General features: G+C 40.5%; 3 protein-coding genes across 5 annotated transcripts; all 3 read left to right on the top strand.

Annotated features, from left to right (window-relative positions):
- Nucleotides 1-313: 313 nt before the first annotated feature.
- Nucleotides 314-2,259, top strand: LOC137937087 (zinc finger A20 and AN1 domain-containing stress-associated protein 8-like). Its single transcript, XM_068782139.1, has 3 exons — nucleotides 314-414; nucleotides 523-599; nucleotides 1,357-2,259. The coding sequence occupies exon 3, from the start codon at nucleotides 1,364-1,366 to the stop codon at nucleotides 1,880-1,882; it is 519 nt and encodes a 172-aa protein (XP_068638240.1). The 5' UTR covers nucleotides 314-414; nucleotides 523-599; nucleotides 1,357-1,363; the 3' UTR covers nucleotides 1,883-2,259.
- Nucleotides 2,260-3,655: 1,396 nt separating this feature from the next.
- Nucleotides 3,656-8,508, top strand: LOC137937114 (protein SICKLE). 3 transcript variants are annotated; one of them, XM_068782177.1, is made up of 3 exons: nucleotides 3,656-3,779; nucleotides 6,526-6,825; nucleotides 7,535-8,508. In XM_068782177.1, exons 2-3 carry the CDS (start codon nucleotides 6,537-6,539, stop codon nucleotides 8,239-8,241), a joined length of 996 nt encoding a protein of 331 aa, XP_068638278.1. In that variant the 5' UTR covers nucleotides 3,656-3,779; nucleotides 6,526-6,536; the 3' UTR covers nucleotides 8,242-8,508. The 3 variants fall into 3 exon arrangements, with proteins under 3 accessions (XP_068638278.1, XP_068638277.1, XP_068638279.1); XM_068782176.1 differs by having other exon boundaries at nucleotides 6,499-6,825; XM_068782178.1 differs by lacking the exon at nucleotides 3,656-3,779 and adding an exon at nucleotides 4,780-4,804 and having other exon boundaries at nucleotides 6,499-6,825.
- Nucleotides 8,509-9,164: 656 nt separating this feature from the next.
- Nucleotides 9,165-12,124, top strand: LOC137937635 (probable LRR receptor-like serine/threonine-protein kinase At1g74360). The gene is made up of 2 exons (XM_068782741.1): nucleotides 9,165-9,429; nucleotides 9,750-12,124. The coding sequence occupies exons 1-2, from the start codon at nucleotides 9,171-9,173 to the stop codon at nucleotides 11,936-11,938; spliced, it is 2,448 nt and encodes an 815-aa protein (XP_068638842.1). The 5' UTR covers nucleotides 9,165-9,170; the 3' UTR covers nucleotides 11,939-12,124.
- The last annotated feature ends 1,233 nt before the right edge of the window (nucleotides 12,125-13,357 follow it).

The raw sequence follows: 13,357 nt of genomic DNA, 5'->3' as shown, positions 1-13,357 counted from the left end.
TCCAGGTGGGGCGTCTCATGTTAAGATATTCTCCGTAAATTGTTTGAAAAAGGAAAATAGATAGGGGCACGGCGTTGGTGAGCAGCATTGACACCTGGACAGGAAGGGGATATAAAAATTCAAAGCGGGGATAGAACTGGAATTTCGTAAAACGATTTCCCTAAACGGCAAAAGAGCGTATCTTACAGAATAAGCGAGTCGTGGGGTCGGGCAGTTCGGGCATGTCGGGCAGGTCGGGCATCTATCACCAACTCACAGTGAAAATCCCTTCCCCTCCAGAGAAACAAGCTCTTAAATAGAGAGGTATCTCGCCTCCCTCTACTATCCCAACCCGGCCTTCTCTGACGGCCTTTTTTCTTTTGACATATTTGCCCTTCTGCTTCCGATTCCTCCTCCCTGCTGGTTTCCCGAAAGGTTAAGAGTTTCCTCCCTCTGGCTTGTTGATTTTTTTCGTTTCTTAAATTTGGTTTAAGATCGTTTGTGACCGATTGAGATGTTCTTTTTGTTGGTTCTTTGATGCAGGTTCTTCTTTTTTTATTTCCGTGATAGTTGAGGAATCGTCACAAAAGGCCTTGAGTCTTTTTTCTTTAGAGAGACAGGTATGGGGTATTCCTTTTCTTGTGCGGTTTATCTTGAAATTATCTTGAACAAGAAACAGTTTTAGGAGTTAAAACGTCGAATTTTAGTTGTAGACTTTCTAGGGTTGGGGTTTTCGGTAGGCAAGGGAGTAATTGTTTTGCTCCGGGAATAATCGAGTGATAGATTCTGGGTTAGGGTTTTGTTTTTGTTGACATTTTACCGAGGGTTAAACATGTTTAGGTTTATATGTTGGGGTTAATAGTTAAACCTTCACCCAAATTTTGCTTCGCTCTGTCTTTTTATTGAATTTCGGACTGGGTCGCAGTTACCCTTTTTTCTTCAATTGAAAATTCTTTGGCATGGTTTGTCCTTGTTGATACGAGATTCTTATAGAGCAAAAGATCAACACACATTTCTAGCGTTTGCAAATATCGTCTTAGGTGTAAACCGGTCCTAGTTACTGTTATTTCATTCATTGTAACTAAAAAAACGCCTTTCTTGATTCTTTGGTGGGAAAGAATATGCAATGCTTCCTAGCTGTATAGGAGTACACCCTAGTTAACCTGTGCGAATTTTTTTATTGTCGGTTAGCCTGGGATTCAGTTCAATTTAGCGTTTCACGGCCATGGATTTGAGTACTTCACGTAAACTTGATTACTAAATGGTAGCTTAGGGTTTCTGGGAGCGGTGTATAAACTGGTGTGGACCCGATTTAGCAATTGTTTTAAATTTACTTTTTACTTTGCTAGGTTTTGAGGGAATTTTTTGTTGTTGCAGATATACAATGGAGCATGATGAAACTGGATGCCAGGCCCGTGAAGGCCCAATCCTCTGCATCAACAACTGCGGTTTCTTCGGAAGTGCAGCTACCATGAACATGTGCTCAAAGTGCCACAAGGATTTGGTCTTGAAGCAGGAGCAGGCAAAGCTTGCAGCATCTTCTTTTGATAGCATTGTGAATGGCGGCAGCAGCAGCAACAATGGGAAGGACCCTGTCGTTGCAGGAGTTGCTAATGTAGCTGTAGCTCCTGCTGTGCCTAAGGTTCTATCATCACAGTCGTCTGATGCATCAGCCTCGAGTCAGGATGTTGAGAAAAAGGCGAAAGAGGGTCCTAACAGATGCAACTCATGCAGCAAGCGGGTTGGGCTAACTGGATTCACTTGCCGTTGTGGACATCTTTTCTGTGCATCACACCTCTATTCTGACAAGCACAGCTGTCCCTTTGATTACCGAACGGCTGCTCGCGATGCTATTGCCAAAGCCAACCCTGTTGTCAAGGCTGAGAAGCTTGACAAAATATAGAAACCCCCTTTTGAGTTGGGAGTAGAACTCCTGATGCTTCAATCTTTTACCTATGCCTCTTCTTTATCTTGGTCCAGATTTCATCAATATAACTTGGGTGGAGGCATGTGCACTATCGGCATCTATGCAGTTTGGCGAACTCTATATTCCTCCTTGGTTGGAAGGATTTCTTAGTTGGCTCTGGTGTGTAAGCTTTTAATTGTGCTGGTTTGGTGAACAACATCATTGTGGCTTATATTTGGTTGGCTTTGTAAGGTATCTTTCTGGTTCACATGACATTTACCCTTTGGCAGTCATTATCAACAGATTCACGGTGAATGATGTGAAAGGGTTTCATTGATGCTATATGATTTATTGTGCTCGAGTCTATTATGGAAGTTTATAGCTTATATGATTAGCTGTTATTGGCTTTTTTGTGCGTGTTTTGACCTCTACAGTTGCTTGTAATAGCGGTGGATTATTACATGGTGGAATTCCGTCCGTCTCTTGTTAGCAAACCTAGGAGGCAGAAAACATCAAAGATTGAAAGCTGTGTGAAACTTAAGATCATCTACGTCGTCATATCTTGCAGGATTATATCATTACGTATTGCTGATTTGGTACTGACAGATTTTTTTACCCGCTACGCTAGGCTTTATTCTCTCCCACAATTGCCTCCTTTATCATCTTTGGTCTTGGCATCTTATTGGGGTTCTATTTTCCTTTTAGATGTCTATTCAGTTGAGTATAGTATACATGCACTGCTCCTCACTCTGTAGTGCTTTTTCATTTAAGAGAATGGGGTGCAGATGCAGACAGGAATGAAGTTCGTGACTCCTTGAACCAAAATTCAGCAGTTACAGGGATGTTTTTTTAATGTTTTTGAGAGCAATTATACAGTTAGATGTTGGTGAAGCAGTTTTGATTTGATGAAGATTTCAGTGGTTCAAAGTAGAGGAGGTTATCTGATTCGAGGTGGGTGAGTCTGAAAGTTTAGCAACAAGATTTGTCAGAAGGCATTATTTTCTGTTCGTAAATTTGTTTCTTTAATCGGTTTCCTAGTGCAATTTCAAGCTTCAAACGATGTTTATTGATTCCAGTGGCATCCCTTCCATACACATAGTGGGGTTAGTGCGTTACCTCCTGAAGAGTTAATCTGTCTGTCCCTTCCATTAATGCTCCGTTGAGTCGGAATTGAAGCGTGGTAGGGGTTAATTTGTTTAAGCTTGTTGGGCAGAGCATTCTTTGGAGGGTTTTTAGCGAATGTATACCTGCAGTGACTCGATGTTTGTCGTCTATTACGATGTCATCTAATTTATCAAAATCGTCGCAAACAAGATTTTCATTGGTTTCTCAGTTGAAAAACCCATCAACCAGCTATACTCTTCGTGCAAAACAAATAACAAATTTTAATGGGAGATGGAACTCCATCTGGAATCTCTTTAGAGTGAAGACAAAGTGACTCAACCCTTCCTTTCTGTGGTGAGGTCCAATTATTTTCATTCACATCCTGTAAACTGTTCGTAAAAAAATTTCATTGTGAAAACCAATCAGACAGGCAAGGTGGGACAGGTTCTTCAAAACCCAACCCGAACCCGGCTTGTCACAATTCCTAAGTTGAAGAGTTCGACCCATATATCTGATTTTTTGGGTTTTATATCTTTTTTATTCGGATTCTTATAAACGGATCGGATCCATATCCGACGCTTATTTTCCCTGGAACCGGAAACCGGTGATTATATAAATTCGGAATCTCATCCGGTCATCCCGCTTATTTTCCCTGGGTTTGGTCTCTGTAACAGTATTTTCTTTTCCGCTTCCTTCTCCGTGCAGCGACCACAGTCGAGCTGCTTTCTGCCGCTCTCTCTTGGGCATCCATCAGGCCATCTTATTCACTTATTTGCCATTTTTGGCTCAGGTAATCTTGTTTTTTTCTTTTTTCCTGAAAGTTTCGTTAGGGATTTACTACTCTCAATGCCCTTACTGGCTTTGTTTATGGATTTCTAGGGTTAGAAATTTGTTTCAATATTATCACTTTCTTAGCAGAAATTTTTTCGTTTCGTAACTCTTTCTTTCGATATTATCACTTTCTAAACAGAAATTTGTTCGTTTCGAAACTCATTGTGCTCAGATATTTGAATTTTGAGATTTGAAATTAAATTGAGCTCAGATTCTATTTTCTTTTATTTATTTTTATTCTTATTTGTTGTCTGACCATATAGTTTATGCCACAGTTTTACTCATGACATTACCTAATCATCGTTCCTTGTACTTGCTCATACCCCAAGCACTTTGGCTAAGTTGCCGCCGTTTCTCCTGAAAACACCATTGGTTTTGGCTCATTGAGTCGTTGTATCCGCTTGTGTGCGTTTTTTGTCTAGCTTGAAGCGGAGTTTTAGTTTTTACCAGCATTCTGTACAGTTCATTACAAATGGTGCTTTCTTAAATAATCATTGGACGAGTTATTTTATTTCTCTTGCCAATACGTCCAGTAATGTAGATCATAAAACCTAACAATGTTTTTGTTGTCGTTCTTGTTATTCTTATTTTTATTATTGAAGTCTTTAATGCAGTTTTATTTCCATTTTTTGGCTATTTTATTTACTACTGATTCGGGTTTACTATCCTAATCGGAATATTATCTGCCGGGGTCCAATCTGGATATCCAAATTGTTTTAAGTTTGGGATATCCATATACTTGTAAACAGATTGGATACTGATAATGCTATATCTGGTTTGGATTCGGCTCGTTTACAGCTCTACTGGTTAGCTTCTACTATGCAAAGCAAAATTTAAATAACTGCAGAGGCCCCTGAAACATCTGTGGACTCAAACCCTGATTCACTTCAACTACGGGAGAGCGAAGTTCAAACAACTGCAGAGGGATCAACATTATTATGAGTTGCTTTCACCTTGTTTGCAGTGCAACTCTATGCTTTTAAAGTTAGTAAAACATAATCATCTTCCCTCCCATGTTCCTCCCCGTTGCTGGTAGTCACCTTTGTTGCTGTTGGAACTAGATTTCTATCTACTGTCAGTCTCTGTTTTTGGGTCGGCAGCTGCAGCAGCAGTCTTGATGCTTTTTCTCAAATGAAGGTTCTTTTTGCTTTTTGTCTCTGTTTTGCATCTGCTATTTTCTCATTGTCTTTTGACGGTACTTGATTGTGTTTCATCTGTCATACCAGGGCTGGACTTGTTTCAGTTCATTGTTTCCCTACATGTTTCGTTACAATGGAATCTTTTTCTAGCTGTTGGGACTTTAGGTCTTTTTTCTTTCAAAAATTTAAATCTAAACTTTTTCTGGCATTAGGGGAAAGTGGTTTTGTCAAATGATTTGATTGTTCACTCTAGTGGCTTCAGATAAACTTTCATTAACTGACATTTTATCTTGCAATGGATTTTATTTGTCCCTTCTACTTGTGGTGAGTATATTTAATGAATTTGTATCTGGAGTGGGGTTTTCTGGCAAATTTAGCCTACTGTATGTAATAAATCAATGCAATGATTTCTTGAATTGGATTCCGCAGGCCAGTTTTGATGCTTTGAAGTAAACTTTCTATCTAAATTACAAATATGCAAATCGGTTGTGAATTTTTGAAAGTTGAAACTATGTCTTTATGCTTCCTAGTACAGTTTGGTGGTTCTGGTTATACTACTTCTTTGAAGATATAACTTTTTGGGGATATGAGGATTATGGAATTATGAAACATCCTGTGGCTATCACCAATGAACTCATCCGTGACTCATAACCCTTCTAAATTTCTAAGTAACAACTCACCTGCAGACTAAAACAATTCTTTCACTTCTACCCTTCAGTTTCTGACACTAATTCCTAGTAGACTGTGCATGGTTTTCTTCATGACATTGTCATTTCCTTTCAAGTGCCAATCTCTTGGTTCACTTCTTTAATTGAAAGATACTATTCTCTATTGGTTTGAGTCTGCAAGGGCTTTGAGCCTTATTTTTTGTTTTCAAAAGTGAAAGACAGTTTAATAGGGGCAAACCGAAGTGGCAAACATCTAAAGAGAAAAAGATTTAACATTCAATGGATTCTAACAAGGTATATTCATCATTCATTAGACTACAACAAGGTTTGTGAAAGTTCATTCTCATTGAAATTTGTTGATTGAGCCTCATTTTATTCCAAAATGATTAGTCATTTAGGAGGTTTATTGCTCAATACCGTAACCCATAATACTTCTTAAGTCTTATCAATATGGGACTATTCCTACTCAACTCTCCCCCTCACGTAAAATTGGAGCATAAACTAGATATGGGCGCAAGCAGACTCCTATTTTGATACCACTATTAGATTGAGTCTGGTTCTATCTCAAAACGACTAGCCATTTAGGAGGCCTCTTAGTCAATATTATTCCTAATAGCGTTTCATTAGTCTTATCAATGTGGGATTATTCGCATTCAACAAAATGTTTCAATGACTTGGAATTTCTTAACTATGCCTGTTACACCTTTAATTCTTTTGTTTTTTATCAAATCATTTAGTTGCTAACCAGTCTGATATAACTGGCTCATTAATACCATGTCCACTTACTATGCGTGTGCTATACTCTATCTTCTGCTACTTGGTTGAAGATTGATAGTATCTCCTCCTTAAGCATTTCTTTTTATTACTTCAGGTGAAGCATTTCTTTTTATTACTTCAGGTGACTCAAAGATGGATGAATCAGAAAAGAGAAAGGAAAGACTGATAGCTATGCGTATGGAGGCTGGATTGTCCTCTAGTCCAGTGCCTTGTGCACCTCCTGGTCACCTGTCTAATCCTTTGATTGATTCATCTGCAACACCAAGCACTACAGAAACTTCAAATGCTGGTCGTCGGTTTGATTATTATACAGATCCCATGTCAGCTTTTTCCAATAACAAGAGGAGGAACTTGAATTATGGTCCAGTACATGCAAGGAATAACATTCCCATGGGTCCAGTGCCATCAGCTCCTTCAGAAGGTAGACTGAACCTTCTTGAAACTGGTTGTTATAGTGTTCTGCTGTGCCTTTGTTTGTTTGTTTTTGTTTTTTAAAATTTCTGTCTTCTTTGTGGGTACTGCAACTTGTCTGCAGCTTGTTGTTTGCTTACCCTCTTCAGTGGTTCTTATCATTTTTTGGTGAAAAAAGGCATTTAGTTGAGCATGTTAGTTCATAGAACTGTTTGTTTGAAACCAGGGTGTTTTGAGTTTGAGGTGCCAAAACTTCATACATTTATCTTGGAGCATCGGTTAATTTGTTTGAAATGAACCACTTCACTTGCATGTACTTAATTGTTTTCTAATGAATTTAGGTTTATGCTAAGGAGAAAAGGAAACAGGGTAAAAAAGCACCTATGTTTCTTCATATGACCGACTTCCAAGATACCTGAAAAATTTGTGAAATAAGCTTGTTATTTTGTTGTTCCTAAATAGGTACAATGTTTGTTGTATTCTTCTTTTCAGAAAACTTTATTTTATAGGCATATAAAATATATTATTATGATGTTAAAAAAATTTAAAGTTTATTTTGACTAGGGGATATTTCTTACATCTTTCTGTTTCTGTTGTTGTTTCTTCCACCAGAGTAGCTGCAAGTATCACCATCATAGAACAACGTATGTGTCTTTTATATTGAATGCTTGTTTTGACAATTAAAACTCTTATGAGTCTCTTCTTTACTAAATCAACAGGAACCGGGAGCTCTTTTATGAACCCTGCTCCACGGACTGAGCTTCACTTGAATCATTCTCCAAATCAAACTCAATATAGACCACCCATTTCCACTATGGGGCCTTATAAGAATAATCCAACCAGAATGGTGAGCGGTTTTCATGGTCCTAGAGGAGGTTCAGTCACTTCCAGTGCTTGGAACCAGCCCATCCCTGGCTACGGACTAAGGGGTCCTTCTCCCATTCCTGGCTACGGACTAAGGGGTCCTTCTCCCATTCCTGGCTACGGACTAAGGGGTCCTCCCATCCCTGGCTATGGACTAAGGGGTCCTCCCATCCCTGGTTATGATCTGGGTAGTAGAACCAACCCTAGCCCTAACGCAGGAAGATCCCATAACCAATATTACCCTAGTCCTGGTACCAGTTCACGGCGAGACAGGGGGAAAAAGCATGGCAATGATTTGGTTACTGCAAAGGACAGACCTGAATTGTATTACAAAAGATCCATGGTAGAGGACCCATGGAGGTTTCTGAAACCTGTTGTTGGAAGTTTACTTGGAACTCTTACTAATTCCATGACTCCGGATTCTGAAAAATCTTGGCTTCCTAAATCACTCACTGCAGAAAAGGTTGAAGTTTCAAGGGAACCCCTTAAGTTTCAATCCGAGTTAAGCCTTGCCAACTGCTTAAACAGTTCACTTGAAGAAGCTGTAAGAGATGCAACCTGATTTCATAAAAAAAGAAAAGAAAAAGAGATGCAACCTGATGTTCAGATGACTCAATGTAAGCTACCAACTGATTGCCTCCCTGCAAATCTGCTTGTTTTCCTAACATTCTGATGAAGTAGCCCAGTTGGAAATATATCTATAGCACAGTGGCTGTAGACTTGTAGTCGCCTTGTGAATTTCCAGTTCCAATTTTCACAATGTATGTAATAAATGATTGGGCAATTTATCGCCCATTTTAAAAAAAATCGTTAAATAACAAAGTTATGAATTGGTAGCCCTGGATTTCTCTTGCTGTTAGACAAAATAGTCCGATTAAGGTTGTTAATAAGTTTTGCAATTGGAGTAGTAGTTTAATAATGAGAACAACTCTCTTTTATATGCAACAACGCTAATATGACTTGTAAAATAAGCTGCCCACTGAGAAAAACTGGAATAATTTCTTTATCCTGTAAAAGGGTTGGAGTTCTGAAAAAAATGCGAATAAAACTACCATTATCATTCCTAGGATTAATTTTTATTTTATTTTTGTAGTCAAAATCCTCTTTGGTAATCAGGTCGTCATCGGCGCTTGTTTTTCCGTCTCGGTCTTTCCGTCTCGGTCGGAGTCCAGGACGTCGAATGTGGGCTGGAGAACTGACGTTTCCAGTGGTGGGTACCGGCCGGAAGGACTCATTTCTGATTAATACGGCCGGAGATCGATTTCTAGGGTCTCGCCGATGGTGATTCCTGTGAAGGAGAGGCCGCGGTGGTTGGTTGTACATGTACTGGGAGAAGTCAGAAAGGTCGGCGTGAGGTTGGAGTCGTACATATTTGAAGACGTCAAACAATTCGGGTTTTGTAGAGATTTTTCAGGCAAACAGAACGAGCGAGCGTAATTAGACGGACTTCCATTTTCCCGGAAGTTACTAGATTTACAGAATTTCTGCCAAATGCGAAGATTTTCTTTTCGTTTGCTCCTCTTAACGTGCACATATGAACTTCCCAGTTCTAACTCTTCAAGTAAACTCTTTAAAGATCTTTCATCTCTACGAATCCCCTTAGTTCCAAAAGCCGACCAAACAGCCGAAGAACTGCTCCCTTCAAGCTCTCTACTTCACTGTTTGGACTTGTTTCTACTGTGTTCTTATCATTCTATCAGCCGCATGTCGAGCCAAATGATTTTACTCTTCTGCCTCATCTTGATTGCAGGTACTTGTTCTTTTCCTAGCTCTTCTTTTGTTCTTCTTCGTTTCTGCTTCTAGCTAGAAAGATTTTGATGGAGAATGTCAAATGCTACTTGTTTCTGTGGAAACTTGATGCTATTAATCTCGCTTTGGAGTAAGACATATTTGCAGTAGGACGCAAGAAGATACACGTATAGATTGTCTGCTGAATTTTGTTCTGAAGAATCTGGTCTTCCGCGAATTCATATCCGATTTCTTTTGGTTTTACATACAGAAGATTCAGCAGTCCTGGTCTTTGAAACTTTTTTTCCTACTTTGAGCATCATTAAGACTTCTCTTTCTCAGGTCGATCGATCAACGGGGACTCCACCGAGACGGACAGAGAAGTCCTGATCCAGCTCAAGTCTTTCCTTCGATCCTCCAACATAGTTAACCAAGGGCAGTACGTAGAATGGGGACAACCCGACCTCCCCCTTTGCAGTTGGCCTCGAATTTCATGCAGCAAAGGCCGAGTTGCCTCTATCGATCTATCGAATTCGAACATCTCCGGCACATTCTTTGGCAACTTCTCGGCTCTCACCCTACTCTCCAGTCTCGACCTCTCCATGAATGCAATCTCCGGAAATATCCCAGCGGACCTCAACCAATGCAAGATTCTCCGCTACCTGAATCTCTCGCGCAACATCCTTCAAGGTGAACTCAATCTCACCGGATTAAATCAGTTGGAAACAGTTGATCTCAACTTCAATCGCCTCGGAGGCGCAATTCAGGCAAATTTTCCGGCTATCTGTGGTCGATTAATTAGTCTCAAACTCTCCTCGAATAATTTCAGCGGAAAATTTTCAGATTCTTTCGACAGTTGTGGCACTCTTGAATATCTCGATCTGAGCTCAAATGGATTCGTTGGGTCGATCTCGGCTGGATTTGCCCGGTTGCGAGAGTTTTCTGCGTCGAATAACAAACTAACAGGAGAAATCTCACCGTCAATGTTCGCCACTTCCTGCAATTTGGAAGTTCTTGATCTCTCCGAAAATCAGTTTACTGGAGAGTTCCCCCATGAAATTTCCAACTGTAAGGCCTTGGTATCTCTGAACATTTACGGGAATGGATTCTCTGGATTGATCCCATCAGCAATCGGCGCTCTTCAGGACTTGCAAGCTCTCCACTTGGGCGGTAACAATTTCTCCAGGGAAATTCCCGAGATGCTTCTGAACTGCTCGAAGCTCACATTTTTAGACGTGAGCAAAACCAACTTTGGGGGGGAAATCCAACCTATTTTTGAAAGATTCGTTCAACTGAAATTCCTTGTCCTGCACAGAAATCGATACAGCGGAGGGATAAGGTCGTCCCATATTCTCCGGTTGCCTCAACTGGAGCAGTTGGATCTCAGCTACAATAATTTCTCCGGCGAACTTCCCACGGGAATATCCAATACGAGTAACCTCAAATCCCTGATTCTGGCATGTAATCAGTTCCATGGGGAGATCCCGCCTGAGTACGGGAACCTTTCCCTCCTTCAAGCGCTCGATCTCTCGTTCAACCGTTTAACCGGGAGGATCCCTCCGAACATCGGAAATCTAAAATCTCTCCTCTGGCTGACGCTGGCAAACAACGCTCTGACGGGAGAAATCCCTCGGGAGATCGGAAACTGCAGTAGCCTCCTATGGTTGAACCTGGCCGACAACCGGCTAAGTGGGGAGATTCCTTCAACGATTTCAGATACTGGCAAGAATGCTGAACAGACGGTTAAATCGAATTGGCAGTACGACACGATTGTGGCCGGCTCAGGTTATTTCCCGGCGACTTCTCCACTTTTCGGAATCTTTGATCGCAACAGAGAAATCTATTTTTGGGATAGGCTACTGGAAGGACAAGGAATTATCATAACCTGTCAAAATACTCATAACTCATCCGATGTCATCAGAACCCTCTCCATGGGCTACCTTCAGCTGTCGGGCAATAATCTCACAGGCGAGATTCCTCCAGAAATAGGCAGTATGCGGAACCTCAATCTGTTAAATCTCGGAAGAAACGCCCTTTCCGGCAGGCTCCCGCCGGAGCTGAAGAACTTGCCGCTCCTCTTTCTCAACGTTTCGTGGAATATATTTTCCGGCCAGATACCGGAAGAACTCGGTGATTTAAGATGTCTTCAAAATCTCGATCTCTCGCACAACAACTTCTCCGGGGAGCTCCCAGTGGCAAGTTTGAGTGAGCTACATTGGTTGAGCGAGTTAAACATTTCTTATAACCCGCTGCTCAGTGGTAGGATTCCACGGTTTGGGCAGTTGGCGACCTTCGGGAGCAACTCGTACCTCGGCAATCCGCATCTCCGAGGGGTAAGCAGTGACACGGATGACCCCAACAGGTGGCAAAACCCAACTGAATCGGGTGATGAAAGCGAGGAGGTTATGACGAACGAGACGACGCAGGCATTCGCCACCACTTTCTTTCCGAGTTTCGTCGTCTTTGCGTCTGTTTCATTCTATCTAAGTAGGGATCTGTGGAAAAAGCATTTCCCTGCAAAATTAAGGTAGGAACTAGCAAATTAAACCTTTAGGTTCACATGGTGTTAAAAGAGAATCACTCCCCATAATACCATCCACAACCTGTATAGTAACTGAGGCAAATTGAGAGGCCATTTCATGATTTTGTTGCAGCCGTATGTCTTCCAAATTGGTTCTATATGGCTGATTCATTTGAAAATATTTTGCTTTGATTAGCTATTGATGAACTCTTTTGTGTTTTATTATTCTATTCATGGTTGATAAACCTTCTGTTGTGTCAGTCAAAATATGCTTTTTTATTCATCCATCACAAAGCAAAACAGGAATTGGTCCAAGTACAAAGAAATATTTGGAAAAAATAAATAAAAAATGAAAGAAATAGACAACCCTCCCAAGCACTGATTAGAACTTCATCTTCTCTGTTTGGGTTCAGAGAGTTTTACTACAAATAAGAAGCAACAATTGAAAGAAGGGAAGCCCCAATAAGACCCATGATAGGGGCGGTGGCAGTGGTTCCACTGGCCATGGCTGGTCCAGGTGCTGGGGCCTCGCTTGCAAGGACTGCGTTGGCGGAGGCAGCCAAGATGAGGAGGGCACAAGTGATCTTCTTCATTTCCATGATGATAATTGGAGTTTCAGTGAAGACCTCAAAAACCAAAGAATAATCACTGAAACCCCAAAAACTGTACAACCTGAAGAAGAATTGTTGGATCGTTGAATGCTTCTTTCTCCTTTGCAAGCTGAGGAAGAAGGGTGAAGAAGTCTGTATTTATAGGGAAGAAAAGTCTATTTATGGGAAGGAAGTTCTGTTATGAGTAATGCTATTTGTATGGAGTGAATTTCACGTGGTTTCCTTTTGGCAGAAGATTTCAAAATAGTAAAGAAGTTCGTTTGTTTACTATTTTTGGTTTTCTGGTAAAAACAAAATATAATATGATGAGTCCAATCTATGAACCAGTGCAATATTATGGAAATGATCCCATCTTGTAATCCGAAATAGGGATGCCCAGATGCACAAATGCCTTGGTTTTGCAGGTAAATGAGGCAGATATGATGGGAGATTCAGAGCCCATATGTCTTATATCGAACCCCCTTCATGGGGAGCTTTTGGTTTGACCCAGCCAGGAATATTGTGTGTGACTTGATATGCCTATCTCGCATTTAGCATTACAAAAAAAAAAAAAAACTGATTTGGACGTTGTAACTAGGGGTAACATCGAACTAAGCGGGTTCGCCAATAGTTCTATCTTAGCAATAGTTGTATCTTAGCTTGGCGTTATTCTGCTGCAACCTCGCTGATTATAAGAAGATTCGCTATAATTTGGGAAACAATTAGTTTTTTCTTGTTTGTAAAATAATCGTATTTTGCAACTATTTGATTAAGGTGTTGGTTTCTATGTAAGAAGGATTTAACTTATTTGATTAAGTACAAACAAAATTTATATAATA

Source organism: Aristolochia californica, unplaced genomic scaffold (assembly GCF_029961685.1).
Source record: "Aristolochia californica isolate CCGP_79_NKW_82.1479 unplaced genomic scaffold, dmAriCali1.0.hap1 SCAF_7, whole genome shotgun sequence".
Lineage (NCBI taxonomy): Eukaryota > Viridiplantae > Streptophyta > Magnoliopsida > Piperales > Aristolochiaceae > Aristolochia > Aristolochia californica.
This window is presented reverse-complemented; position numbering and strand designations above follow the sequence as displayed.

Bases quoted from the DNA above. Each gene is read 5' to 3' on its own strand.
- LOC137937087 (XM_068782139.1), top strand. From the start codon at position 1,364: ATGGAGCATGATGAAACTGGATGCCAGGCCCGTGAAGGCCCAATCCTC.
- LOC137937114 (XM_068782177.1), top strand. From the start codon at position 6,537: ATGGATGAATCAGAAAAGAGAAAGGAAAGACTGATAGCTATGCGTATG. The intron at 6,826-7,534 runs GTAGACTGAACC...CTAAATCAACAG, and splicing joins GCCATCAGCTCCTTCAGAAG to GAACCGGGAGCTCTTTTATG.
- LOC137937635 (XM_068782741.1), top strand. From the start codon at position 9,171: ATGCGAAGATTTTCTTTTCGTTTGCTCCTCTTAACGTGCACATATGAA. The intron at 9,430-9,749 runs GTACTTGTTCTT...TCTCTTTCTCAG, and splicing joins CTGCCTCATCTTGATTGCAG to GTCGATCGATCAACGGGGAC.